This window comes from Geotrypetes seraphini, chromosome 4 (genome assembly GCF_902459505.1).
Source record: "Geotrypetes seraphini chromosome 4, aGeoSer1.1, whole genome shotgun sequence".
NCBI lineage: Eukaryota > Metazoa > Chordata > Amphibia > Gymnophiona > Dermophiidae > Geotrypetes > Geotrypetes seraphini.
The window spans coordinates 295,902,326-295,929,303 of NC_047087.1; the positions used below are offsets into that span (position 1 = coordinate 295,902,326).

Below are 26,978 nucleotides of genomic sequence, written 5' to 3' on the forward strand. Positions count from 1 at the left end.
GATATAATTCTGAGGTATAGCGCAAAAAATAAATCAATAGACTGAATCAAAAAGGAATTCTATTCCCTAGTGCAATAAATCATTCTAAAAAGCTGGTCTAAATCCGTGACAATAATTCACAGTGCATCAAAGTTCATATCAAAAAGTTTCAAGTACTTATCTCCATTAGCAGTTATGTCCAAAATAGTAATTAGTTCATTTGTGAAGTCCATACTGGCAAATAAAACAGCATGAGTCGAGTCTCTTTCATTTGAACGGAAGCTCTGGAATGAGAGGGCATAGGATGAAGTTAAGTGGTGATAGGCTCAGGAGTAATCTAAGGAAATACTTTTTTACAAAAAAGGTGGTAGATGCATGGAATAAGCTCCCGGTAAAGATGGTGGAGCCAAAAAAACTGTGTCTGAATTCAAGAAAGTGTGGGACAGGCACGTAGGATCTCTTAGGGAGAGGAAAAGATGGTGGATGCTGCAGATGGGCCATTTGGCCTTTATCTGCCATCATATTTCTATGTTTTAACTGTTAGGGGAGTTCAGTACAGCTCTAATTCTAAATCTGAACTCTTGCATTGCTGTATGTGGTAGTCCGATTTGTTCAACATGCACAGCACTGAAATCTCAGCAAATGCATTTATCTCATCTAGCTGTTTCAGTTGATCTTCTGTGTGTGGAGCTGCTGTGTGGGAATAAGTTGAGATATAATATTGGCTCTTTAATCATACAAAGCTGTTCCACCAGGTCTTAAAGCACCCAGAAAAACACTTCAAGCTTGGCCAGGCTTTGTCTGCAACTGTAATTGGGCCAAATGCTTCTGAGACGCTTCTGTGCTTGTCCCTTACAGGTATGTAAAAGATTTTTCCCTTATCTTTTGCAATCTGTATATATATGTGGGCATATATGTGCCTCATTTTATTTAAAAAAAAAAAAAAATTAAAAGAATACAATTAGAGATTGACAAGGGGACAAATTTTTCCCCTTCCCTGTGGGAACTCATTTTCCCATCGTGTCCTGGTGCGTTCTTTTCCTGTCCCTGCCCCTGCCCCATTTCTGCAAACTCTGTTCTCATCTACACAAGCCTCAAACACTTTAAAATCATGTGTTTGAGGCTTGTAGAGTTAAGATGGAGTTTACAGGAATGGGGCAGGGTAAGGGACAGCGATAAAACTTGCAGGGATGAGACGGAGAAATTGAGTTCCTGCCTGGACGGGGAAAATTTGTCCCTGTGTGATTCTCTAAATGCCATCGCTCTTTATTTCATATTTAGTTGTAAATATATGACACACATGAGTAAATTTTTATTTTTGTTCCTGTTATTATGAAGCTGAAAAAGAGTGCGAGTGGAAGGAAGCTCCTGCTCTGAGCCACTGGAGGCTATTTTTTTTTCTTTTGAGGGGGGTCAGCAAATAGTATACAACAAAACCCCCCAGAGCCCTTCACTGAGTATCCAGTTGTTCCTGCTCCCACTATCCAAATCCTTTGAATTTAGTCTCTACTGGAGTAGTGGACATAGAGTCCTGAAGGAAATCACTGTCTGTTTTTGATTGATGGGATTGCCTCTCCCTCCGTTCCCCTAAAAAAGACTTGCTGATTAGAGAATGACACGGGGACAGCTTTGTCCCCGTCCCCGCAGGAACTCAATTTCTCCGTCTCGTCCCTGCAAGTTTTGTCGCTGCCCCTGTCCCATTCCTGTAAGCTCTGTCTTAACTGTACAAGCCTCGAACACTTATGATTTTAAAGTGTTTGGGGCTTGGGCAGATGAGGACGGAGCTTAGGCATTGGTGGAATGAGGCATTATGACATCACAATCTGAGTTCTAGAATGTTACTACTTATGATTTTAAAGTGTTTTAGGCTTATGCAGATGAGGACGGAGCTTAGGCATTGGTGGAATGAGGCATTATGACATCACAATCTGAGCTCTAGATGTTGCTACTTATGATTTTAAAGTGTCTGAGGCTGGTGCAGATGAGGGCAGAGCTTGCAGGAATGGGGCAGGAACAGGAAAAGAACTTGTTGGGATGGGATGGGAAAATAACTTCTCAAGGGGACAAATTTGTGAGGATCTCATTAGTTCATAAAATCTTTAGATGCATTCTTAGATAAGCAGCCCTCATATTCCTCGACCCTTTAACACTAAGCTTCTTAACAGAGTCTAGTAGATAACACTGGGAGCCAATGGAATTCAGTACCTAACTCGGATTGGATTACACCGCTACCTTCCCTGTTGATGCATAGTTGCTGTTGTCCTCTTTGCTGCCTCTTCTAGGAACAGAAGGCAAAACTGTACTACTTTGTTTCTATGCACGTGAGATCTCTTGGGAGAGGAAGAGATAGTGGATGCTGCGGATGGGCAGTCTGGATGGGCCATTTGGCCTTTATCTGCCATCATGTTTCTATGACATTACAATTCAAGTGTTAAGAGCCTTAGTCTATAACCATAAAGCTCTATGACCTCACAATGCAGGTGTAAAGAGCCTTAGCCAATAGGAAGAGAAGGAGATAGTGCACAGTTCTTCAACCACGGACCGGTGCCGGTCCGCAGAAAATTTCTGCCGGTCCGCACAGGGCCGGCGAGATCCAGTCGGCAGTTAAATTTCCTGCCGACTGTGGTTCCTCCCGACTAATGTTCCTCCCAGCCTCAGGCGATCAAGACAGGCTGCAACGTCGGGGCTTTCCCTCTCTGAGTCTCGCCTGTTAGGAAACAGGAAGTTGAAACAAAATAGGCGGGACTCAGAGAGTGAAGGTCCCGATGTCGGCAGCCTGTCTTGATCGCCGCCCCTGCCGAGTTGCTGAAGAGGGCCGCGGGGAAGTCGCGAGTAGAATGAAGAGAGGTGCAGGTGGAGGGAGATGTCAGCGTGTGCGAGCAAGATCCTGGGGAGCCTTCACTGTGGCTGTCTCCCCTCCCACCAGCTCTCCTACTTGCCAGGGCAGTGATTTACCGGCAACTTCCTACAGGCAAGTACTGAGAGCTGCTGGAAGGGGAGGAAGCCACTGTAGGAGGCAGGGAAGCTGCTGGATAAAGGGAGAGCTGTTACTGGACTTGGAGAGAGTTAGAAAGAGAGATGCTGCTGGGAGGGGAGGAGGGAAAGGGATGGGAAGAGAGTTAATGTTGGATAGAGGGAGGAGGGAAGGGAGAAGGAGAGATGCTGCTGGAAGGGGAGGAGGGAAAGGGATGGGAAGAGAGTTAATGTTGGATAGAGAGAGGAGGGAAGGGAGAAGAAGGAGAGATGCTGCTGGGAGGGGAGGAGGGAAAGGGATGGGCAGAGAGTTAATGTTGGATAGAGGGAGGAGGGAAGGGAGAAGGGAAAAAAAGGAAGGAGGGAAGGGAGAAAGAAAAAAGGAAGGAAACAGCTGGCAGGGAGATTACAGGAGGGGAAGGGAAAAAAAGGAAGGAGGGAAGGGAGAAAGAAAAAAGGAAGTAAACAGCTGGCAGGGAGATTACAGGAGGGGAAGGGGTCAGGGTGGAATGGAGAGATCAGATGAGGGAAAGGGGAGAGAGAGGAATGAGAAAGTAGAGAGATATTGATGCTGGAAAGGGGGTCAGCAGAGAAATGAGAGAGAGATAAAGATGCTAGATCTGGTGTAGGAGAGATAAAAATGAAGAAGGCAGTGAAGCTGGAATGAATGATGTAAAAAGGAGAGAGGAGGAACAGGCTGGATGGACAGGGAAGAGGGGCATAGAAAGAAGTCAGATACATATGGAAGGGGGAGAGGGCAGACATTGGATGGAATGGGCAGATGCTGGAAGGAAAAGAGTGAAAAGAAGATGAAAGCAGAAACCAGAGACAACAAAAGGTAGAAAAAAATAATTTTATTTCTATTTTGTCATTAGAATATATCAGATTTGAAACATATATCCTGCTAGAGACATAACTGGGGACTGCAGTATTCTGTTAGCATGATATTTCTATGTAGCATTCTATAATAACTTGGCTTCTTCAGTTTTCTTGATAGTAGAGGGGATATATGTGAAGGGGAAGTGAGACAGGGGTTTTGCTGGTTTTGCTCTGTATATTTGTATTTATAAAATCACAATTGTTCAGAATATTGTTTCTTTTTATACTTTAATAAAATACGTTCAATATAAAATCATAATTGCGGCTTGTACAGATGGGATCAGATGGTTTGCGGGGACCGAGCTCGCAGAGATGGGGCGTAAACGGGGTTTTTAAATTTTAGCCCTAGTAGTTTGCCGGTCCACAAAATAATTCTTTTATTTCTGCCGGTCCACGGGTGTAAAAAGGTTGAAGAACCCTGAGATAGTGGATGCTGTGGATGGGCAGACTGGATGGGCCATTTGGCCTTTATCTGCCATTATGTTTCTAATCTCATTCCCTTCTTCGAGAGGCAGGAAGAGGTTGAGAATATTTGAGATGAAACTGGCATTGAAACAGACAATGAAAGGAATTTTCTGGGGTATTCTGGTCCTCCCACTTTTACCTGGCTTTCAGAAAGAATATTAAGACTGTGCTTTTCCGGAAATTTGTATTACAAAACGATTAAGTTTTATTTTTTTTATGGTTTTTAATTATTGTTCCTGCAGGATTGTTCTGATTCTTTGTCTCTGTAACCCGCTTCAAACTACACGATGTTAGCAGGCTGTAAGACCAGATATTATGTTATATCGTGTTTATTGCAAATGTGTGGACACATTCTGAAATTGGTAATCACTACTTTCCCTCGACAGGAATTCACTCACTCTCTGAAGGCGTGGTTACTCTGGGCTCTGTAAAGAAAGTGGCTCTGGGCTTTGGCTTAATGGTTGCCCTCCCATTCGGACGGACTGGGAAAGCCAGTCTCTTTGACTTGAGTGATTCCTTCTCTGAGATGCCTTTGGAGAATTTTAACATCGGAAAAGTTGTCAGGTTAGCAAACTCTTTAGTTTTCACCGATTTAGTGCCAGCTGTGCTTGAGGACTAAATAGTACTGACCAAGATTGGGGTTCTCAGTTCAGATACTGCTTCCAAACCTACCACAACCTCAGTATTTAATGCACAAAGGTCCGTTGCTTGTCTTTGCCAACTAAATGGGTTTTCAAAATATCCTTAATGAATATGCATAAAATAGATTGACATGCACTGTCTTCAATACATACTGATATATTTTATGTGTATTAATTTGGCATATCCTGAAAACTTGACTGTCGGGTTGGAGTGGAAGGTCACAAGGACCAGTTTATGCATCACTTTTTTTCAGTGTTAATTTCTTCTTTATTGATTTTCCATACTTCAGAAGTGCAATGCATGAATATATAACACATCAATTTAAGCACATCCACTTACAATTATCTAATATAATAAAACGCTAGGCCGCGCATGCACACTTCCTATGCGTGCGTCAGTTTTCCGTGAGCTGGAGCGACCCATAGGAAGTGCGCATGCGCGGCTTACAGTCTGGCCTGCTCCCTGTTGAAAGACGCAGCGGTGGCTACTCTCACGATCCCCGCCTGCGTTCCCTCCCTTCCTGTAAGTTGGCCGTCCCCGCCGCAGTCGTTCCCTTGCGTACCAGTGCTCCATTATTGCTCTTGGCGTCTCCCTTACAGTAACTTTGCCGTTGCCGCGATGTAGGGACCCACAGATAGGAGTGCGCATGCCCCTACAGTACTCTCTCCGCTCTCTCTCTTCCTCCCCCCTCCCCTCCCCCCCCCCGAGGCGGATGTCGACCGCAGCAGCCCGAGTCGGATGTCGGCCGCCGCGGCTGTCGGCGGCTGCAGGCCGCGGCAGCCAAACCCGGAAACCATTTTAACATAAGTAGGGCATGGAGTTCAGGAAGAAGGTATGGGGGGGAGGAAAATACTGCACAGGGAAGTGAGGTGGGAGGGAAATGCTGCAACACACGGAAATGGAGGGGCAGAAAAGGGGTTGATGGACAGGGGAAGAGGTGCTGATGAACAGGGAGGGGGCGGAAAAATGAAGACAGGCCTACTGCTGGACAGGGGGCGCAAGAAGGAGGTGATGATGGAAAGGGGGAGGTAAAACAAAGGGAGAAGGGCTTCTGCTGGATAAGGTGAGCAGTGATGGGGTGGTGGAGGACACAGGGGAGGTAAAAGGAAGGGAGAATGGACAGGGGGAGCAGGCAAGGGGTGGTAGTGGACAGCCAAGGAAAAAAAAAAAAAAAAGACAGACAGAAATACAGAAAGCGGCTAAGGAGAGAGAGAAAAAAAAATAAAGACAGACACACACACACATATTCTAGCACCCGTTAATGTAACGGGCTATAAGACTAGTATATATATAACCACTCATTTTCTTCCCCCCCCCCCCACACTCAATGATTATACAATAAAACATAGCGACATTTATTTGCCCAGTAACCTTACCCTCTTCATATTAATAATATCTTCTCACCCTTCCTCCCACCCCAAGTGTAACTACTCCAGGGTCAAATTAGGACAGAAATATCCCCCCCCCACACGCCACCCTATTTTGGATGTGTATGAAAGTAAACAAAACCTAACTTATAATCAGAGACCTGCTATACAGACGTAACATACGATGCCAACGGACTCCAAACCAATTTAAAAAGAATACTGTGCCCCAGACTTTCTGCATTCATTTTCTCATATCCATAGCTGGAGCACAGATTAGCCCACCAGAAAGGGAAATTCAGACGATCATAGTTTTTCCAGTTTCGGGTTATCATCTGCACGGCTATCCCAGTCATTATAAGGAAAAGTGTTAATTTCTGTTGCACACCTAGTATTGACTAACTGTGCTACAAGATAAGCCTGATTTTTGCATAGAGAATTTAGGTGGGAAATGTCCAGCTTAGGATATTTGCCCTTTGAGATATATTTTACAAAAGGTTTCACTGAATGTGGAGCCTTTTAGAAAACACGTATTAGGACAAGTAGGAATACATATGTGCTGGTATGTCCATCAGGAAACCTATTTTAGAAAGCTGCTGTTTACACCTCCCAGTGAAAGCTGTACATGTCTAATGGGCACATTCTGTGCGAGCATTTTCAATTTTACAGCATAAACATACACAATTAAAAAAAAAAAAAAATTGCACCGGTGAAGGAGGGGGCAATTGTGCTTACTCTTCTGTTTAAAATGACCCAGTAGAAAAAGTTAAATCACTTGCTCCTTAACTGGATCCCTTAGACCTCCAGTTTTGCTAAATCTGGCACTTAAAATACATGCATAGGTTGAAAGATTGGCATTTGGGCAACTTCTTGAGTTATGCAGCTCTTTTTATATGAATGTGCTTGATTCAAATGTATTTATTTAATTCATTTCACTTGCTCCTTAACTGGATCCCTTAGACCAGTGTTTTTCAACCTTTTTTGGGCAAAGGCACACTTGTTTCATGAAAAAAATCACGAGGCACACCACCATTAGAAAATGTTAAAAAATTTAACTCTCTGCCTATATTGACTATATATAAAGTAATTCTCTTGAATAGGAATCAAATAAACACAAAGAAAGTATTTTATAATTACTTTATTATGAAATAAAAATTATAAAATACTTTATTCAGTGCGAAACCTGGGCCTGTTTGGCTGAACACAAAGCTGATATTCTGGCTGGAATCGAAGAAAGACACACACGTAGCTCTTCGTCAACAGCTCTCAGTCTCTCTCTGTATTTGGTTTTTATAGCATACAAAAATAGACAAATATACCCTCCATCCTTTTTATTAAACCACAATAGCAGTTTTTAGCGCAGGGAGCTGCGCTGAATGCCCAGCGCTGCTCTTGACGCTCATAGGCTCCCTGCGCTAAAAACCACTATTGCGGTTTAGTAAAAGGTGACCATATTGTAAAATATAGACAGCAGATATAAATTCAGAACTGTGCATAGTAAGTGAAGGGAAGTTTTCATCTCTGGGAATTTACCCAGTTAACTATTAAGTTATTTGGGCAAATTCCTTTGAAAACTGTGGTAATACTGCCTCCACTTTGCTAAATTTAAAATAAAATCATTTTTCCTACCTTGTCTGGTGATTTCTTGTTGCACTTTCTTCTTCTGACTGTGCATCCAATCTTTCTTCCCTTCTATCAGCCTGTATGCTTTCTCTCCTCCACACCTCATTCCCTCCCCCAACTTTTTCTTCCTCTCTCCCTGACCTTTCTTTCTTTTTTTCTGTTTCTCTTCTTTCCTTCTGTTTCCCTGCCTGCCCCCTTTCTTTCTTTCTCCCTGCCGTTCCCCAAGCCACTGCCACTGCCATCGGGGAACAGGACCCACCAATGGATAACAGGCCCCAAAGCCGACGCCGACGCATGCTCTCCCTGACGTCAATTCTACAATCGGAGAGGAAGTTCCGCCCAGCCAGGCAGCGATTGGCTGGCCCGAACCAGGCAGCGATTGGCTGGCCCGAACTTCCTCTCCGACTGTAGAATTGACGTCGGGGAGAAGAAGACTTATCGGCTCCATAGATTAGATCGCCAAGACAAAGTGAGTCCTGGGTGATCGACTCACTTTGCCTTGGCGAGCTACTGGCGCCCCTGCCTCGGGCCCCCTGTCAGCTCCGGGCCCGGCGGCCCTGCGGCACACCAGGCAACATCTCGCGGCACACTAGTGTGCCGCGGAACAGCGGTTGAAAAACACTGCCTTAGACCACGGATAGGCGATTCCAGTCCTCGAGAGCCGGAGCCAGGTCAGGTTTTCAAGATATCCACAATAAATATGCATGAGCTAGATTTGCATCTCAAGGAGGCAGTGCATGCAAATCCATCTCGTACATATTCATTGTGGATATCCTGAAAACCTGACCTGGCTCTGGCTCTCGAGGACTGGAATTGCCCACCCCTGCCTTAGATCTCCAGTTTTGCAAAATCTGGCGCTTTACATGTATAGGTTGAAAAATTGGCGCTTGGGCAGATTCTTGAGTTATGCCGCTCTTTTTATTTGGATGTGCTTTATTCAGATTTATTTATTTAATTTGTTTTCTATCCCGATGTCCCCAAAGATCTCAGAACGGGTTACAGGTTAAACATATATATTATATAGCTAACAGGTTACAGTTTGACATAATTACAGTACAAGTTCGCAATACAAGGTTGTATCCTAACTTGATACAAACTAAGGGTCTTGTACCAACAAATGTAGGGTTCCCAGGTTACAATTTGCCATAGTTAACCTTAACAGTGCCTGTTTTTTCAATACATGTTTTTATCCTGATTTGACACATTGGGATCTAGTCCAATGTACATTTCTCTGTAATTGATGGGTCATGGGCAGGTAAGGGCTGTTACTCCTCCTCCTTTCTTGTGTGTACGAGAGCCTGCTAAAGCTCGATAGCCTAAAGCAGTGGTTTCCAACCCTGTCCTGGAGGACCAGCAGCCAGTCAGGTTTTCAGGAGAGCCCTAAATGAATATGCATGGGGCAGATTTGCATGCTTGACACCTTCATTATATGCAAATCTCACTCATGCATATTCATTAGGGCTATCCCATAAACCCGACCGGCTGGTGGTCCTCCAGGACAAGGATGGGAACCACTGGCCTAAAGGACATGTCATAATTCCATCATTGTCTTTAGGCCAGGTTTTAGTAGTTTCAAGTTTATTAAAATTTGATGAAATGCTAATCATAATTCTAAGCCTTTTAAAATATAAAAAAAGGGGAGGACATTTAACGTAATCAGGAATATGTCTCAGATTTTATCTGGGAGGTCATTTAGTATGATTATTTTGTTATTTACTGGTTTGGCATTTATGAGGGTGATAGATAGGTTTTTAGTTGTGGGGTATATGAGAAAAGATGGTTAATTTGCATCAGTTTAGGACATTTACACATGTAGACACTGCACAAGCCTCATGAAATGATCTCCAATACAGTATATGTACATTTTACAGTAAGTAGTTTTTTTTTTTCTTTTTTTACTTCTTAAAATACAGATGTTTTCTGTTATCTACTGATGATGACAAAATTCGTGTATCCCTTAGGCAATCCAGGTAGGTTCTTTTATTTTATTTTGTTATAACAATTCTAGCAGTCTACAAGTCTCAGTACTGCAAAGAACAGATATGAGAGAACAGCGGAAAGAAGTGAATCTTGTACGGCAGAATGTTACCTGCTGGGGAGGAGGCAAGGAGTGTTAAGAACAATTTTTAAATCTTAAGGGCTCCTTTTACTAAGGTGCGCTAGCGTTTTTAGCGCACGCAGCAGATTAGCGCTACGCGGCTAGAACTAACACCAGCTCAGTGCTGGCGTTAGCGTCTAGCGCTCGTGGCATTGTAGCGCGCGCTATTCCACGCGTTAATTCCCTAACGCAGCTTAGTAAAAGGAGCCCTAAATATTTCTTAAACATTTTTTCAGAGTACAACTTACTCCTTACGAGCCATAATATCATAGCTTTCTACAGTTAACCCTTTCAGGACCAAGGGACATATTTGTCCCATAACGTTAAAATCCTATAAATTTTGATTGGGATAGTCTACAGTTCTAAATTTGATATGTACGGATTCCATATGATACTGCCTTTATGTAAACAAACTGGTTCCGACATTCATTCATTAGCGTCGTTGCCAGATTGACGAGAAGATTCACTTGCCACACTGTCCATAAGCCAGAAGTTTGATTTTTTTTTAAAAAATAATGATATTTCACAAAAAAAATCAATTTTTTGGCATCTGCAAGCCCTTTTTACCATAAAAATGTCGTCAAAACCACAAAAATTGGCCTACGATCCTTATGGTCCTGAAAGGGTTAAACTATAAACAAAACTTGCTGTCTGTGGTCCTTACATTCATATACATTTATGACCCCTCTTCTCCGTACTCCTACTAAACATTTAATAAATATGTCCCCTATATTAAGTGATGTCTTTAAATATAAAATGTATTTAATTTGTATTGCACTTATTGAAAATATTGAAAATGAATAAAGAATTTAAAAAAAATAAAAAATAATAATAATAATAATAAATATGTCCCCTAGTCCAACATGTTTACTAATTTAACTCCTATTTATATCTCACCTTCCGTATCCCCCGTTGCCATTAAAACTCCCTCCTTCCCTCCCCATTCCAGTACGCCAAGACTGGAATCTTCCCAAGTCAAAAACAGCCACCCAACCTCTAAGTCTCTAGCCCACTGCGTTTGCGCCCCCTCCTCCCTTGCCCATTTTTCTTAAATATTCTATATCAGTGGAACTTTGGGCTAGATTCACTAAGCAAACCGATCGTGTACCGATCAGTTTGCGACCCGATCCGATTTCTATCCGCGCATGCAAATGAGGGTAAATGGCATGTAAAGTAGGAAGGACGCAATTCACTGAACTTTTCTTTTCTTTTTTTTTTTTTTTTGTTTATAATTTTTATTCATTTTACAACTTACATCAAGTGTATCAAGAAATAACATTTGAATTGAAAAACATCACTTGTATTACTATTATTATCATCAACTGACATTCATCTAATCTAATCTAATCTAAACCTTAAGTTTATATACCGCATCATCTCCATGAGAATGGAGCTCGACACGGTTTACAAGAACTTAAAATAGTGGGTAGAGAAGAAGAAAAAGGATTACATGAACTTATGTGTAGAAGGGGGGAAGGATAGAGCTACAATTTGCTGAAAAGCCAGGTTTTCAGTTGTTTGCGGAATAACTGAAGGGAGCTCAGGTTCCGCAGCGGGGTGGTGAGGTCGTTCCAAAGACCTGTGATTTTGAAGAGAAGGGATTTTCCCAGTTTGCCTGAATAGTGGATGCTGCGTGGAGAGGGGAAGGCTAGTTTAAGCCTTTGGGCAGTTCTGGAGGAGTCGGGACTGGAGGAGTTGAAAGACAGTGGGATAAGAGGAGGCAGGATTCCGTGAATGATCTTGAAAGCCAGGCAGGAACATTTGAAATGGATTCTGGAGATTATTGGGAGCCAATGAAGTTTGGCAAGGAGTGGGGAGGCATGGTCAGACTTGCGTTTTGAGAAGATCAGTTTGGCTGCAGTATTCTGGATTAGCTGGAGTCTTAGAATACTTTTTTTTGATAGATTTAAGTAGATGGCGTTGCAGTAATCTAGTTTGGAGAGGATGATGGATTGGACAAGGATGGCAAAGTGTTGTTGGTTGAAGTAGGATCTAGCTTTCCTCAGCATGTGAAGGCTGAAAAAGCATGATTTTGCCAAGGAGTTGAGGTGGTCATTGAGGGAGAGAGAGGAATCGATAGTGATACCAAGGACCTTGCATGAGAACTCGAGCTGTAGTGTATCGCCTGTGGGTAGTGTGAAAAGTGTGGGCAGGTGTTCGAATTTTGGGCCGAGCCAGAGTAGTTTTGTTTTAGATTCGTTTAGTTTCATCTGTACCGAGAGGGACCAGGCACGGAGTCTCATTATTCATAAAAGTTAACCTCCCCTCCCATCCCTATCACATCAAAAATATTCATTTATATTATATTATACAATACACATTCTATTAATATATCAAAAAAATCATCCCTCCCACCCATCTCTATCCCCTCATTTCAATTATCTTATGAAGGGAAAATGTTTACTACTCATTACAAAAGTCTGTTAATGGTTCCCAAACATCTTGAAATTTACCAAAATCCTCTCTGTGTGACTAACGTTCTTTCCATTTTATAAATATGACATACAATTTATAATTTAAAAAAAAGAACTCCACCCAAAACTGTAATTTAATCTACTCTGATTTTTCCAATTGAATGTAATATGTTGAATGGCAATTCCAGTCAGAATAAGTAGAAGCTTATTGTTTTTTGAAGAAATCTGACTTTTCGCTCTCATTGACATGCCAAATAAAATAGTATCATATGTCAAGGCTACCGGATTTTCTAACAACCTATTTATTTGGCCCCAAATTGATTTCCAAAAAGCCAAAATACATGGACAATAGAATAATAAATGATCTAAAGTCTCAGCTTCGAGATGACAATGCCATCATCTATTAGACGTAGAGCTATCTAATTTTTGTAAACGAACAGGGGTCCAGAAAGCTCTATGTAAAAGAAAAAAACAAGTTTGTCTCATAGATGCAGACACAGTACATCTCATCCTCCAAGACCAAATTCATGTCCATTGAGACGCAGTAATTTGATGCTTGATCTCAATGCTCCAAATGTCCCGAAGACCAGTTTTTGTTTTTTTATTTACAAATCCAGATATTAATTTATACCACTGTGTGGCCTGGTGTCCCAGGAAATCTACCTGAAAGCATAAGAATTCCAAGTTATATTGATTATTGAGATTTCTCCATTCAGGGAACCCCTGAATGGCTTGCTTCAATTGCAACCATCTAAAACTTTGTGATTTACTAAGACCAAATTTATGTTGCAACTGTGAAAACTCAAGCAGCCTACCATTAGATAATACATTTTCCAGTGTACTTTTCCAGGAACGCCGACTAAGCTGGCTGATCCAAAAAGAAGTTACTGGTGGGAACCAGTCGCTCACGACGTTTCCTAATCTCTGTTGACTTCGCTTGCCCTGCTCAGCCCTGACTTGCCTGCTCTGCTCAGCTCCGACTCGCCTGCCCTTCCCCGCAGTGCAATCCTATGGTTTAATATCCACAGATTTAAAGCGGGTAAAACCATGGGTTTGCAAAGTAAAAAAAAAACCAGTCAGTTAAGTAAAAAAAAAAAAAAAGTTAAAAAGCGCTGCCAGGCAAGAAGGGCCAGCGCATGCGCAGACCATCTACAGTCAAGGAATATGGTCTGTGCATGCTCAAGGATCGCTCTCCAGCAATCCGTGCGGTTGGTGGGGGGGGGCATGCCAACGATCGTCCCATTTGCAGCAGGCCTTTAGTGAGTGAATTTGTCGGCCTGCCTGCAGTCGCCCACAGATCGGACTCGGAAAGGAAGGTTAGTGAATCTAGGCCTTTGTCAGTTAAAATTGTACCATACTATCTCCCCTCTGGCCACTCATTCTGCAAGTGATGGGGCTTCTGTGTGTTTCCAGACCATAGCTATAACATACGTGGAGGCCACAATAAGGTGTTAGTTGAGAGAACTTTTTTATTTATTTATTTTTATTTAATTATTTATATTCCGCATATCCTTTTTTTTTAATTTTTTTAATTTTTAATCTTTTTTCATTTTCAAATTGAACAGCAAGTGCACAAAAAAAATATATTATACAAATTATTCCACAATAGCACTATAATATCTACCACATAAAAATCTAGTGATGTAATAACCCCCACCCAACCACCCATCCTTCATCACATTTTCAACCGAAATAGAAATATACACGTATTATATAACATATTATAATATATTATGTAAAAGTATTTCCAACCCCACCCTCCCCCCTTTAGTGCTAAGAAAGAAAAGGAAAAGAGAAGAATTGATGACTATTCACCACAATATTTTGCCAATGGCCTCCATATCCTACAATTCTATGCGGATTACAAATTATTTGGGTACTCAAGCATTTTTCCCTATCTGTCCCGGTGGGCTCACACTCTGTCTAATGTACTTGGGGCACTGGGGGATTAAGTGACTTGCTCAGGGTCACAAGGAGCAGTGCGGGATTTGAACCCACAACCCCAGGGTGCTGGGACTATATCTCTAACCACCGCACCACACACTCCCAACTTACTTGTAAGTGTTATTTTATTTCTTGGTATGAATTTTTTTAGGGTCTTTTAGGCTATTATTTATTTATTCAATTTTCTATACCGTTCTCCTAGGGGAGCTCAAGGTAAAACACAATAAAACTGCCATAGAAGTAGTAGGCATTTTTATAATGCATTGAACCAAGATGCTGGCATTCAGGATTCAGAGATGGCTATTTTTTTGAAAATATATTTTGCTTTTCACACTTTTCAAGGTTGTTATAAGTAACTTTGTGTTTTACTCGTAGATGTGGAGTTGATGACAACGGGAGAGTTTCCTCTTCAACAGGATTGCAGTTTTTCTGTTTAATTTTTTTGTTTCTTCCTTCAGGACAATCCCAGCAAGCAATCCCAAGGTGGTGGATGCTGAAATAACCCGTTTTGAGGATATTAAAAAGGGACAGCTGGTCAGAGGTTATGTGAAGTCGATCAAGAAGGAAGGGATGTTTTTCAGGTGTGGGGTGTTGATTAATCTTGGGACAAACTTCTGGGATCCCTCCCACAAGCTCACTAAATAGGATTAGCCTTTCCTGTTTTGCCAGTGTTCATGGTAGTTAGGGGGATTTCAGGCTTCAATGTGTGAGGAAGAGGGTTAGCAGGTATTAGACACGGGCAGGGTTGGGTTAAGGTGAGGGCAACTCCACATTTGTGTCGTGAGCTTCAGCACATTCCCCTCCTACCCCCAAATTACTTAGGGCTCCTTTTACGATGGCGCGTTAGGGCCTTAATGCGCGGAATAGCGCATGCGCTAGCCACTACCGCCTCCTCTTGAGCAGGCGGTAGTTTTTCGGATAGCGCCTACTATAGCGCACACTAATCCGGTGCGTGCGCTAAAAACGCTAGCGCACCTTCGTAAAAGGAGCCCTTAATGTCTCCTGAGAGAAACTGGTTTTTGCTTGGGGTGCCTCCCATTTTTTGGTTTCATCAGCTTCCGAGGAAAGCCCTCAAATTGTTTCGGGCCTACGCTCCAAGAAAGATTAAGATGGCCTTTGAGGCAAGAAGAACATAAGCAGTGCCTCTGCTGGGTCAGACCAGAGGTCCATGATGTCCAGCAGTCCGCTCACACGGCGGCCCATCACGTTCAGGACCTGTATAGTAATCCTCTATCTATACCCTTCTGTCCCCTTTTCCTTCAGGAAATCGTCTAATCCCTTCTTGAACCCCAATACCGTACTTTGACCTATCCCACCCTCCGGAAGCGCATTCTAGGTGTCCACCACCCTTTGGGTGAAGAAGAACTTCCTAGCATTGGTTCTGAATCCGTCCCCTCTTAATTTTTCCGAATGGGTTACTGGGAGGTATTTGAAGGATTGTGGAGTTAAAATGAAAAGGGGAGTTTAGGCTTGACAGATACATAAGAACATAAGAATTGCCGCTGCTGGGTCAGACCCAGCGTGCCCAGCAGTCCACTCCCGAGGCGATCCTTAGGTCAAAGACCAGTACCCTAATTGAGTCTAGCCTACCTGCTTACGTTCTGGTTCAGCAGGAACTTGTCTAACTTTGTCTTGAATCCCTGGAGGGTGTTTTCCCCTATAACAGCCTCCGGAAGAGCGTTCCAGTTTTCCACCACTCTGGGTGAAGAAGAACTTCCTTACGTTTCTACGGAATCTATCCCCTTTTAACTTTAGAGAGTGCCCTCTCGTTCTCCCTACCTTGGAGAGGGTGAACAACTGTCTTTATCTACTAAGTCTATTCCCTTCAGTATTTTGAATGTTTCGATCATGTCCCCTCACAGTCTCCTCTTTTCAAGGGAGAAGAGGCCCAGTTTCTCCAATTTCTCGCTGTACGGCAACTCCTCCATCCCCTTAACCATTTTAGTCGCTCTTCTCTGGCTTTGAAGGTTGAGGTCACCTTGAAAAATATTAACTCCATAGAGAACAGGAGCTGCACAGGCTCTGCCATGCTTGAGGTAGCCTTCCCAAACTTCCCCATTTCTTTTATTAGTGAGAAAAAGGAAGGTAAAGGGTTCACCATTCTTCACTTCACTGGATCAAAGTGGCAAGAAAATGTGACCTGCTGAGCATAAAGGTACAAAAAGTGGGGTTACAAATTACTAGAGATAAAGGCTATAAGATTTTGGAGGGGCAGCTTTCAGTTTTGAAAGTTTTGTATACTACAGAGTCAGTAGAATAGAACTATGCCATTTTTTTCCCGACAATTTGATGTTTTTCATGTTCTACAGCCTTAAAAAAACTGGAGTAATCTTAAGTGGGGTTTGTAATTTGTGGGATTAGTTACCTTTTTATTGATAAACGTTTCTCATTCTTTAAAGACTTAGGGGTCCTTTTACTAACGTGCGGTAGCCGATTTAGCGCGCACTAAATGCTAACGCGTTCATTATATTCTATGGACGTGTTAGCATTTAGATCAGCGCGCGCTAAATCGACTAGCACGCCTTAGTAAAAGGACCCCTTAATTAGTCCGTATCTGAGGTGGAAATTTGACAGAAATGTGTGGTTGATTTCCCTCTATGTTATGTTATAAATATCTATCCCAAGGTTGGTTCCATTTCGATCAGTGGGTCACAAATATCTGCTGTTAGTACAAATACAGGAATACTGACCACATGGGCCACAGCTGAAACTGATGAGCCTTTCCAGCTTCGTTTTTGGCCAAGTGCTATACCTTCATAGATTGGGTTAGATCACTGGGCACATGCTTCCCTGTCTGCTCCCAAGCCAGGCCAAATGCACTGGCTGACACGTTAAACTGCTATGACTGACCTACAGACCGTCACCTCCCTTCTCCAGACATACTGGAAGCAAGTAGAAGGAGAGCAGATTGCACTCATCTAGCTGGTTCCTTGGCTGACATGCTGAATTGCCATGACTTATCTGCAGCATGTTACTTCCCTGTTTTTCTCCCAGACATACTATAAATAAGTAGAAAGAGAGAGGGGGATGTAATTACTAAAGACACCCTGACCAAGTCCGAATCATACACAGCACTATAGGAGAGTGGGAAGTAAATATAGAAAAATGAAGGCAGATAAAGTCTGCCTGTCCATGCCATCTTCTATACTTTCCTCTCAAGGAAAGGAAATTAACAGGTAAATCCTAATTTCACCAATTTATTTCAGGTAACGTAGTATGTGCTTAGTCTCCCCCTTCTCCTCATGCTGTTCTGACAGTGAAATATGTGGTTTACATTGCAGTTTGTCTTCCTCCATCGTGGGCCGGATCCAGTACCAGTACCTATCCAAATTCTTTGTTGCAGACCTTTCTTTGTACGGCAAGAACATCCCCAAAGGAAAACTACTTTCAGCCAAAGTTTTGAGGTAGAGCTCTGAATCTGAATGTTAGCTACAGCATAAGAAAATCTGGTTTTTCCCTAGACTCCCTTTTGATACAATATATAAAATGAAAAATGGCCTGTTTCAAGACAGTCTTGATAAAAATAGTGATTTACCATGATTTTGTGGGGGCTATAACTTGAATGAATAATCTGTCCCATTAGAACTGTAAACTGGATTTTATTAGGTATTCATATACTGCCTATCAGGTTTATCTAAGCCAGGGGTGTCCAACCTTTTGGCTTCCCTGGGCTGCATTGGCCAAAAAAAATGTTTCTGGGCCACACAAATGCGCACACACTGCAGCAAGACAGAGGAGATAGCCGGCAAGACGGTAAACACCAGGGGGCAGCAGAGGAAAACACTGCATCGCCCTAGACCGGGGCCGCACAAAATACTTCACGGGGCCGCAGGTTGGACACCCCTGATCTAAGCAGTTTACAATCAGGTACTCAAGCATTTTCCTTTTCTGTCCTGGTGGGCTCAAAATCTATCTAACATACCTCGGACAATGGGAGATTGAGTGACTTGCCCAGGGTCACAAGGAGCAAAGCGGGGTTTGAACCCATAACTTCAGGGTGCTGAGGCTGTAGCTCTAACCACTGTGTCACTCTTTCAGTGTTAACTTAGAATTCCATGGATAGAGACAGACAGGGAAAAAAGTGCTGATTCTGTGAGGTCTTAGGCAAGTTGCTTTCTTTTCCCTTGGTTACATAAGAGTTGCCATACTGGGTAGTCCAAAGGTCCATCAAGCCCAGTATCCTGCTTCCAACAGTGGCCAACCCAGGTCATAAGTACCTGGCAAGATACCAAGGAGTAAAACAGATTTTATTCTGCTTATCCTAGTTCAATAATCAGTATTTTTCTTTCATGCTTCATTTGACTATTTCCAGTGTAGGAAATGTGCCCTCTGGTCATCCACCCAGAAGGGGGGCTGTACATCTGTTTCCTAGAACTGCAATGCCAAGCTTGTCAGAATCTAGTTTGGATGATAAACATGATACAAATGAAATTTATGTATTGTTCTATGATCAGTTTGTTTGTTTATTTATTTTATAAATTTATACCCAGCTTAAACAATACATGCATGGAGGGGCAAAATCGAAAAATACGTCTAAATCCCTTTTTGGCCTAAGGCCCTGATTCTGCACCCATCTTGTAATTTTTCCTCTAAGACTCTTTTATGTAACCAGCCCCCTACAGTGTAATTTTCCTGGAAATGTCCAGTTATCTTCTGATGTAATCCGCCTAGAACTGCAAGGTTCAGGCGGAATAGAAGTCACTAATGTAATGTAATTATCCTGCAAAAATAAGGATGACAAGTGGAAACAAGTCTCTGTACTTTGAAGATCCTGAAAAATTAAAAGATTTCTTGACAAATATTGAGCCAATGTCTATTTAAATGGTTTCAAGTCTAAAATCTTCATTGTACATTATTTTCATGGTTTCTGGACAAACTAACTTGAAGAAAAAAGAGGAACTTTGAGGAGAAAAAAGAGAGTAACATCTATATTAAAGACGGAAAAGAGAATAGATAAGTTTTGTCATATTTAACATTCTAAAGATGTGAGGAAAAGAAGAGAAGAAAGAAAAGAAAATGGATGAAAGAGAAAAGGGGAATAAAAAAAAGAAGAAAGAGGATTAAAAAAAAAGAGGGGAAAAATAATAAGAATGTGATATATGCAGAAATATCTTTAGTTTGCTTCATAATGAAATGATATTTATGTTCTGACATATTAACTTACAACTAATATAGTTTATTTTAATTGCATCAGATATGTGTATTGATAAAAGCAAAGGATGATTTCTATGTGATGAAATTGAATATAGTAATTTTAATTGAATAATATTTGATGTTTCATGAATATTTTAATTAAATGAAAGAATGGATTAATATGTTTTGATAAAATCAATAGAATTGATAAGAGAAAAAGGAGTCAATATTTCTGCATTTTGGGATGGTCATGATATCAACTTAAAAGGATATTCATGAAATTTAGGAAATATGAATTATTTATTAGTAGTTTTTTTATAGATGAATATCTGATATAAAGATGATTAAATTTTCACTTAAAGGTTATTAAAAGGATTAAAATGATAACATATGAATTAGTAATCCTGCTTTAATTAGGAAATTTTTAAAATGAGTTTATATGAAGACCTTCTTTACGATTATAACACTGCACAACAATTTTTTGGTTAAGTCTTGATTCCTGAAAAGTTTTTGGTGATTATGACAGGTACCAACTTGGTATGCTCAAATATGGTTTTGGTTTTACTGCATCACGTAAGAACTATGAGAAATAGACATTTTTATGTTTACTGACAATAAAATATATAGTCAAGTTTACGTTTCGCACAAGCGACTAAATGAAACAGAATTAAAAGTGTTTTGCTCCCGAGTTTCTTTTATATTCAGTGTCTGGTGCATCACGTTGTAGCATCCAACAATAGTCGGCAAGCATTGACGGATTCCAATTGCCCTGGTATCGTTTCTCCATCGTAGCTATGTCTTGATGAAACCTTTCACCGTGCTCGTCACTCACAGCACCGAGATTTGCGGGGAAGAAGTCCAAGTGTGAATGGAGGAAATGAATCTTGAGTGACATATTGCACTTCATTCTCTTGTATGCTTTGAGAAGTTTGTCTACCAGCTGAATGTAGTTTGGGGCTCTGTAATTGCCCAGAAAATTGTCAACAACGTCTTTCAAGGCTTTCCAGCCAATTTTTTCCGGCCCAACTAACAGATCTTCAAATCGCTTGTCACTCATAACATGTCTGATCTGGGGGCCAACAAAAATACCCTCTTTGATCTTGGCATCAGTTATTCTTGGGAACATCTGTCTTAAATAACGAAAACCTTCCCCTTCCTTGTTCATTGCTTTCACAAAATTCTTCATGAGTCCCAGTTTAATGTGAAGAGGAGGCAAAAATATCTTTGTCGGGTCAACAAGCGATTCATGTGCTACATTTTTCTGTCCTGGAACTAACTTTTTACGGAGTGGCCAGTTCTTTCTAGAATAGTGCGACTCTCTGTCTCGGCTGTCCCATTCGCAGATGAAACAGCAGTACTTTGTATAGCCAAGCTGCAGTCCTAGTAACAGAGCAACGACTTTGAGGTCTCCACAGATATTCCAGTTATACCTGGTATACTGGACATACTTTAGTAACATTTCCATATTCTCATATGTTTCTTTCATATGTGCTGCATAGCCAACAGGTACTGAAGGATAAACGTTGCCATTGTGCAACAGAACAGCTTTCAGGCTTAACATTGACGAATCAATGAAAAGACGCCACTCTTCCGGGTTGTGATCACAACCAAAGACCGAGAACAATCCTTCAATGTCACAACAGAAACAGAGACTGTCGACTTGTGCAAAAAATTTGGTTATATCATGATGCCGGTCTCGAAACACAGAAATTTTCGTACCTGGTGATAGCAAACACCATTCCTGCAGTCTCGAACCTAGCAGCTCAGCTTTTGCTTTTGACAGACCCAAATCTCTGACCAAATCGTTCAATTTGGACTGTGTTATCAGATGTGGATCGCCTGATGAGGATGGTTCAAAATCCGGGTCAATGTCACTGTTAGAACCCTGCACTGCAGTTTCTTCATCTGGTTCGTCTAAGGTCCAATCCTCTGGTGGTTTCGGAACTGGAAGACTGTCATCATGTGGCATGGGTCTCATTGCTGAAGGCAGATTAGGATATTCAATTGACTTCTTGTTTTTGGCAGAGAAACCAGACACATTAGTCAAACAGAAATAACAGTCCGTCACATGGTCTTTCTGTTCTCGCCATATCATCGGAACAGCAAATGGCATCGTCTTTCGAGTACCTCTGAGCCAGGCTCTCAGACTAACAGCACATGTCGCACAGCAAATGTGAGGCGCCCATTGCTTGTCTTGATCACCTATTTTGCAGCCAAAATACAGATGATAGGCTTTCTTTACAAGGGCAGTCATCGAACGTCTCTGAGGCGTAAGTGTATATTCCCCACAGATATAGCAGAATGTGTCGCGGCTGTTACGACACCGACAAGACATATTGCCCGACACCAAAACGTCTATAGCATCAAGCTTACTTACTGTTATATTGCTACAGCTACTATACTACTATACTTTACTATACTGATACTATATACACACACGGACTATCTATATTAACCAAATGAGCAGGATCGGTGTATGGAAGCCACCATTATAGCATGGTGAGACAGCGCAAGCTCGTTCAGACCTGCCCAGACATGCCCAGGATGTCATCTTCCATAAAACAGCTTCCAACCTGGCTAGATTTTATGCATGGACATACCCAGGCGGCACAAACCGTTGTTGATAAGACACTTATGGGAGAAAAAATTGTTTGCATCCAAATATAAGAAAAAATCACGACAAAATTGAAGATTTCTCTGAAATGGTACGTGATGGGTAATTTTTGATGTAATATTCATGATCAGCACCCAAAATTCTATAAGAAACACCCAGCAGTGTTCAGGAAGCAAAAACTTTGTTGTGCAGTGTAATTAGGAATACATTGTTACAAGGGGTATTATTGTAAGATTATTTGATTCATGATGCATTAATGAATATACTATTATTTATATATATTGTAAGAAGAAAGATGTGATAGAATCTTGCCTGGGGGGTATTGCGATTACTAATCCTATGTGTGTTCCAAGGCAATCAATTTATGTGGGGGGGTAGGGGAGGGAAGAGGGTGGGTTTTTTTTTCATAATCAGGGATAGGAAGATAGGGATTGATGGGGATGAAGAAAATCTATTTTGCTTTTCATTGGATATTATATGTGTAATGATGTCCAATCATATCAAATTAATTAAATTTAAATATCATTGTTGGTTTATACATATGGAATTAGATGGAGATTAAGATATTTTCATTGAATGTCAATGGCCTTAACCACCAAATAAAAAAGAAGAAAATGTTAGCTTTCCTAAAACAGCAAAACACTGATTTTTACTTTATTCAAGATGAATCGCTTATTCAGATTGCTAAGCGATTTACAACTACTTAAAATAGTGTTATATAATTTAAACAAAGTAACTTCAAACTTACAGATCTAAGACAAACACGAAACATGAGGGATGGAGGGGCAAAGTTACATGTTCTTGGTTTAAGGAAAAAGATAACAACAAGGAAAAAACAATAGGATGGGTAAAAGACTTAGTTCCACAGTTGGGGGGCCATTACTGAGACCCACCTGTCAATAATGGAATCTAGAAAATTTGAAGGGGCTGGGTTTGCAAAAATGTTTTTGCCCCTGCGGTTGGCAAAAAGGCTGGGATTGCCATATTAATAAATAAAAAATGTACAGCTAATTTTCAAATGATTGATTCGGATCCTCTGGGTAGGTGGGTACATATTAAAATGAGCATGGGAAATACTACCCTGGATTTGTTTAATGTCTATGCCCCAAATACGAATCAAATTGAATTTTTTAGAAATCTACAACAATTACTACTCCCACTGGCTACCTCTAATTTAATAGTGGCTGGAGATTTCAATGCTGTAATGGATCCATTAATGGATAAAACCAAGTAAAATTATGAAATCACTAGGGTTGGATAATTTGGCACAATCTTGTAATTTTATAGATATATGGCGCATACTTCATTTTAATGATCGGGAATTTTCCTTTTGTTCACAGGTCCACAATTCTTTTTAAAGAATAGATTATATTTTTGTCTCAAATCAAATAGTTCAGAAAGTAACAAAAGCCATCATAGATCCTATAATTTTGTCTGATCATGCTGGTATATGGATTGAGTTACAGTCTGATGAACAAAATTACTGTAGGTCTGTTTGGAGATTTGATAATACTTTGATTGCGGATTCAAATTTCCTTGAAGAATTTAAACTAAAAATGATTGAATTTTTCCAACTTAATACCACAGAAGAAATTAACATAGAAATGTTATGGGATGCATTTAAGGCTACCATGAGAGGTAATATTATTTCATATTCGGCATATATTAGAAAACAACTTAAAAACAATTTTATGACTTGGAAAAATAAATTAAACAGTTGGAAAATAAATTAGTTGTTAGATGGGAGCAAAATACCCTACAGGCTTTATTAAAAGGCTAATATAATGAGATATCTTCTAAATTTGTAAGGAAGGATTTGTTTTCCCAGCAAACTCAGTATTATGGAAACTCAAATAAGGCGGGAAGATTATTGGCAAATTATCTTAAGGCAAAGAGAAGAAGAACAAAAATTATTGCAATAAAGGATGAAAATGGAGAAACACATACTAAAATTGAAAATATTTTAAAACAATTTCTAAATTTTTATAAAGACCTGTATTCTTCTGAGCCTTATGAGGATAGGGAAAAAGATGGTTTAGAATTTTTAAATCTAATTATTGGACCGTAGGTTCCTGATCATATAAAAAGAGGTTTAGAGGAGCCTATATCACTAAAAGAAAGTAGAAACAGCATTGAAGTCTCTTAGAGTTGGATCCGCTCCATGTGGTGATGGTTTTACAGTAGAGTTTTATAAATCATTTCAAAATACCTTTTACCCTATTTATTAAATTTATATCAGTTTCAGCTGACTAAAGGTTGCATTACAGGTACTATGGCAGAATCATTAACAATTGTTTTGCCAAAGCCAAGATCCCACTTTAGTTTCAAACTACAGGCCTATCTCGTTAATCAATGTTGATGGAAAACTTTTTGCTAAGATATTGGCTTTGCGATTAGCTAAGGCTCTCCCTTTTATTATTGATATGCACCAAACAGGATTTGTTGCTAAGAGACATTCTTCTAACAATACTAGATTGGCTTTTCATACTCTAAATTTAACAAAAAACATGAATGATCTGGCTTTCTTAATTTCTTTGGATGCGGAGAAAGCTTTTGATCGAGTTGAATGGACTTTCATGTATCGGGCATTAGAATGGTTTGGTATAGGTTCAGGATTTATTCAAATGATTAGACGTTGTATAGCTCCCCTGGTGCAAGATTATACATTAATAACAATTTATCAGAGCGTTTTAATTTGCGGAGGGGGGTTAGACAAAGTTGTCCTTTGTCCCCTTTGCTTTTTGATATTGTTTTAGAACCCTTGTTATTAGCCATTCATCAGGCAAAGGGGATACAGGGTATTCCTCGTGCAGATTGGGAATATAAAATCTCTGCTTATGCAGATGATATACTGCTTCATTTGAGGAATCCAGAAACTACCATTCCATGCTTACTTGAATTGATAGAGAAATTTGGAAAGTTTTCAGGCTATAAGATAAATTGGAGTAAGTCAAAAGTTCTTCCACTTAATGTGCATTATACTAAAGGATTATTCGATTCATTCTCATTTGTTTGGAAAGAAGATGGATTAAAATATTTAGCTATTAGCATTAAAAACACACTAGAAGACACTGAAGGAAAATGAAAAACTTTTATTAAAAGTTTATTAATAACAATAAATTGTTATTAATGTGCGAGCAATGGAATCCTTTACATCTTTCTTGGTGGGGGAGAGTCCAAACTATTAAAATGATGATATTGCCTATGGTTTGTTATCAAATAAGTATGATACCAGTTTTTTTCAGGGGTCATTTTATAAAAAGTTAAATGGTATTCTTACAAAATTTGTTTGGCTGGGTAAAATGCCTAGAATTGCTTTAGTATCATTACAAAAATCAATTGTGGAGGGTGGGGTAAATTTTCCAAACTTCTATAGGTATCATCAAGCCTATATTTTATGTCAGGCTATGTATTGGGTCCTCCCAGAGCTCATGGAAAACATCCCAGATTGGCTGTATTTGGAATGGCGACTCAAATTTCCTTTACATCTATCTCATCTTCTCAGTATAAAAATGCCTAGAAAATATAAAGAGAATATAAATATAAAGAGAATAGAATATTGATTGATACATTGAAAACATTACGTTATGTTAGCAATTTATCACCTAATCCAATACATAAATCATTAAATCAATCTATTTGGCTAAACTCCAAGATTAAAATTGGCGGTTTTAAAATCGTATGGAATCATTGGATTATTGCAGGTATACGAACTTTAAATTATGTTATTTCAAATGGTAAACTGCTTGATTTTTCACAGTTGCAACATAAATATGGTCTAAACAAATCACAAAGCTTTAAATGGTTGCAGCTGAAGCAAGCTATTCAGGAGGGGTCCCTGAATGGAAAATTCTTAATAATCAATATAGTCTGGAATTCTTGTGCTTTCAGGCGGATTTTTTGGGACACCAAGCCGCACAGTGGTATAAATTGATATCTGGATATATGAATAAAAAACCAAAGACTGGTCTTGGAGACATTTGGAGCATTGAGATTAAGCATCAAATTTCTGCATCTCAAAGGCCATGAATTTGGTCTTGAAGAATGAGATGTACAATGTCTGCATCTATGAGACAAACTTGTTTCTTTTTGTTACATAGAGCATTTTGGACCCCAGTTAGATTACAAAAGTTAGATAGCTCTAAGTCTAATAGATGCAAATGGAACAAATGTCTATCCACTCTCATCTCTAATTCTCCCTCCTACCAAACTTTCAGGAAGTCAATCAAAACTTACCTCTTTGACAAATATCTCTGACTCCCGCCATCCTTGTAACTCTACTTTTAACTATGCCTTGTACCTCCCTGCACCTCCCACCTACCTGCCTCCTCCCTACCTGCACCTCCTACCTACCTGCACCAGACTTCCTAAGCCACGCCGATTGACTTGTTTATAACCTCTCTATCTCCTTCTTGCCTGCTCCTGACTTGCTAAGTTATATTGATTTATTGACTTATTTGTAAATTTTGCTGTAGATGTACAGTCTCTTGTCATGTAAACCGCTCTGAACTATTCTGGTACTGCGGTATACAAAAATAAAGTTATTATTATTATTATTATTATGTTGGCACTATAATCTGGAAGCAGGGACTCTAGATCATTTAATATTTTTCTGTCCCTGCATCATGGCCTTTTGGAAATCAATTTGGTCTCAAATTAATTGTTTATTAGAAAACCATGTAGCCCTATCATCCTATATAATAAAAGGCTAACTCGCGCATGCGCAATCCTATTTGCGTGTTCCGTGCGCTGTAGGTCTGTGGCCTAAGGAGTGCGCATGCGCGCTAATACGTCACCAGCCTATCGCCTCCACAAGCCGGACCGCAGCCAGACGACGTTCTCCGTTTCTC

General features: G+C 40.4%; 1 protein-coding gene across 2 annotated transcripts in view; it reads left to right on the plus strand.

Annotated features, from left to right (window-relative positions):
• The window catches only part of PDCD11 (programmed cell death 11), a 173,050-nt gene that overhangs the window by 101,800 nt on the left and 44,272 nt on the right, over positions 1–26,978 (plus strand). For both annotated transcript variants that reach the window (XM_033940618.1, XM_033940617.1), the window contains 5 exons: positions 735–837; positions 4,683–4,860; positions 9,839–9,895; positions 14,840–14,962; positions 17,663–17,785. In XM_033940618.1, coding sequence (XP_033796509.1) covers positions 735–837; positions 4,683–4,860; positions 9,839–9,895; positions 14,840–14,962; positions 17,663–17,785 — 584 coding nt within the window. The remainder of the gene's footprint in view (positions 1–734; positions 838–4,682; positions 4,861–9,838; positions 9,896–14,839; positions 14,963–17,662; positions 17,786–26,978) is intronic.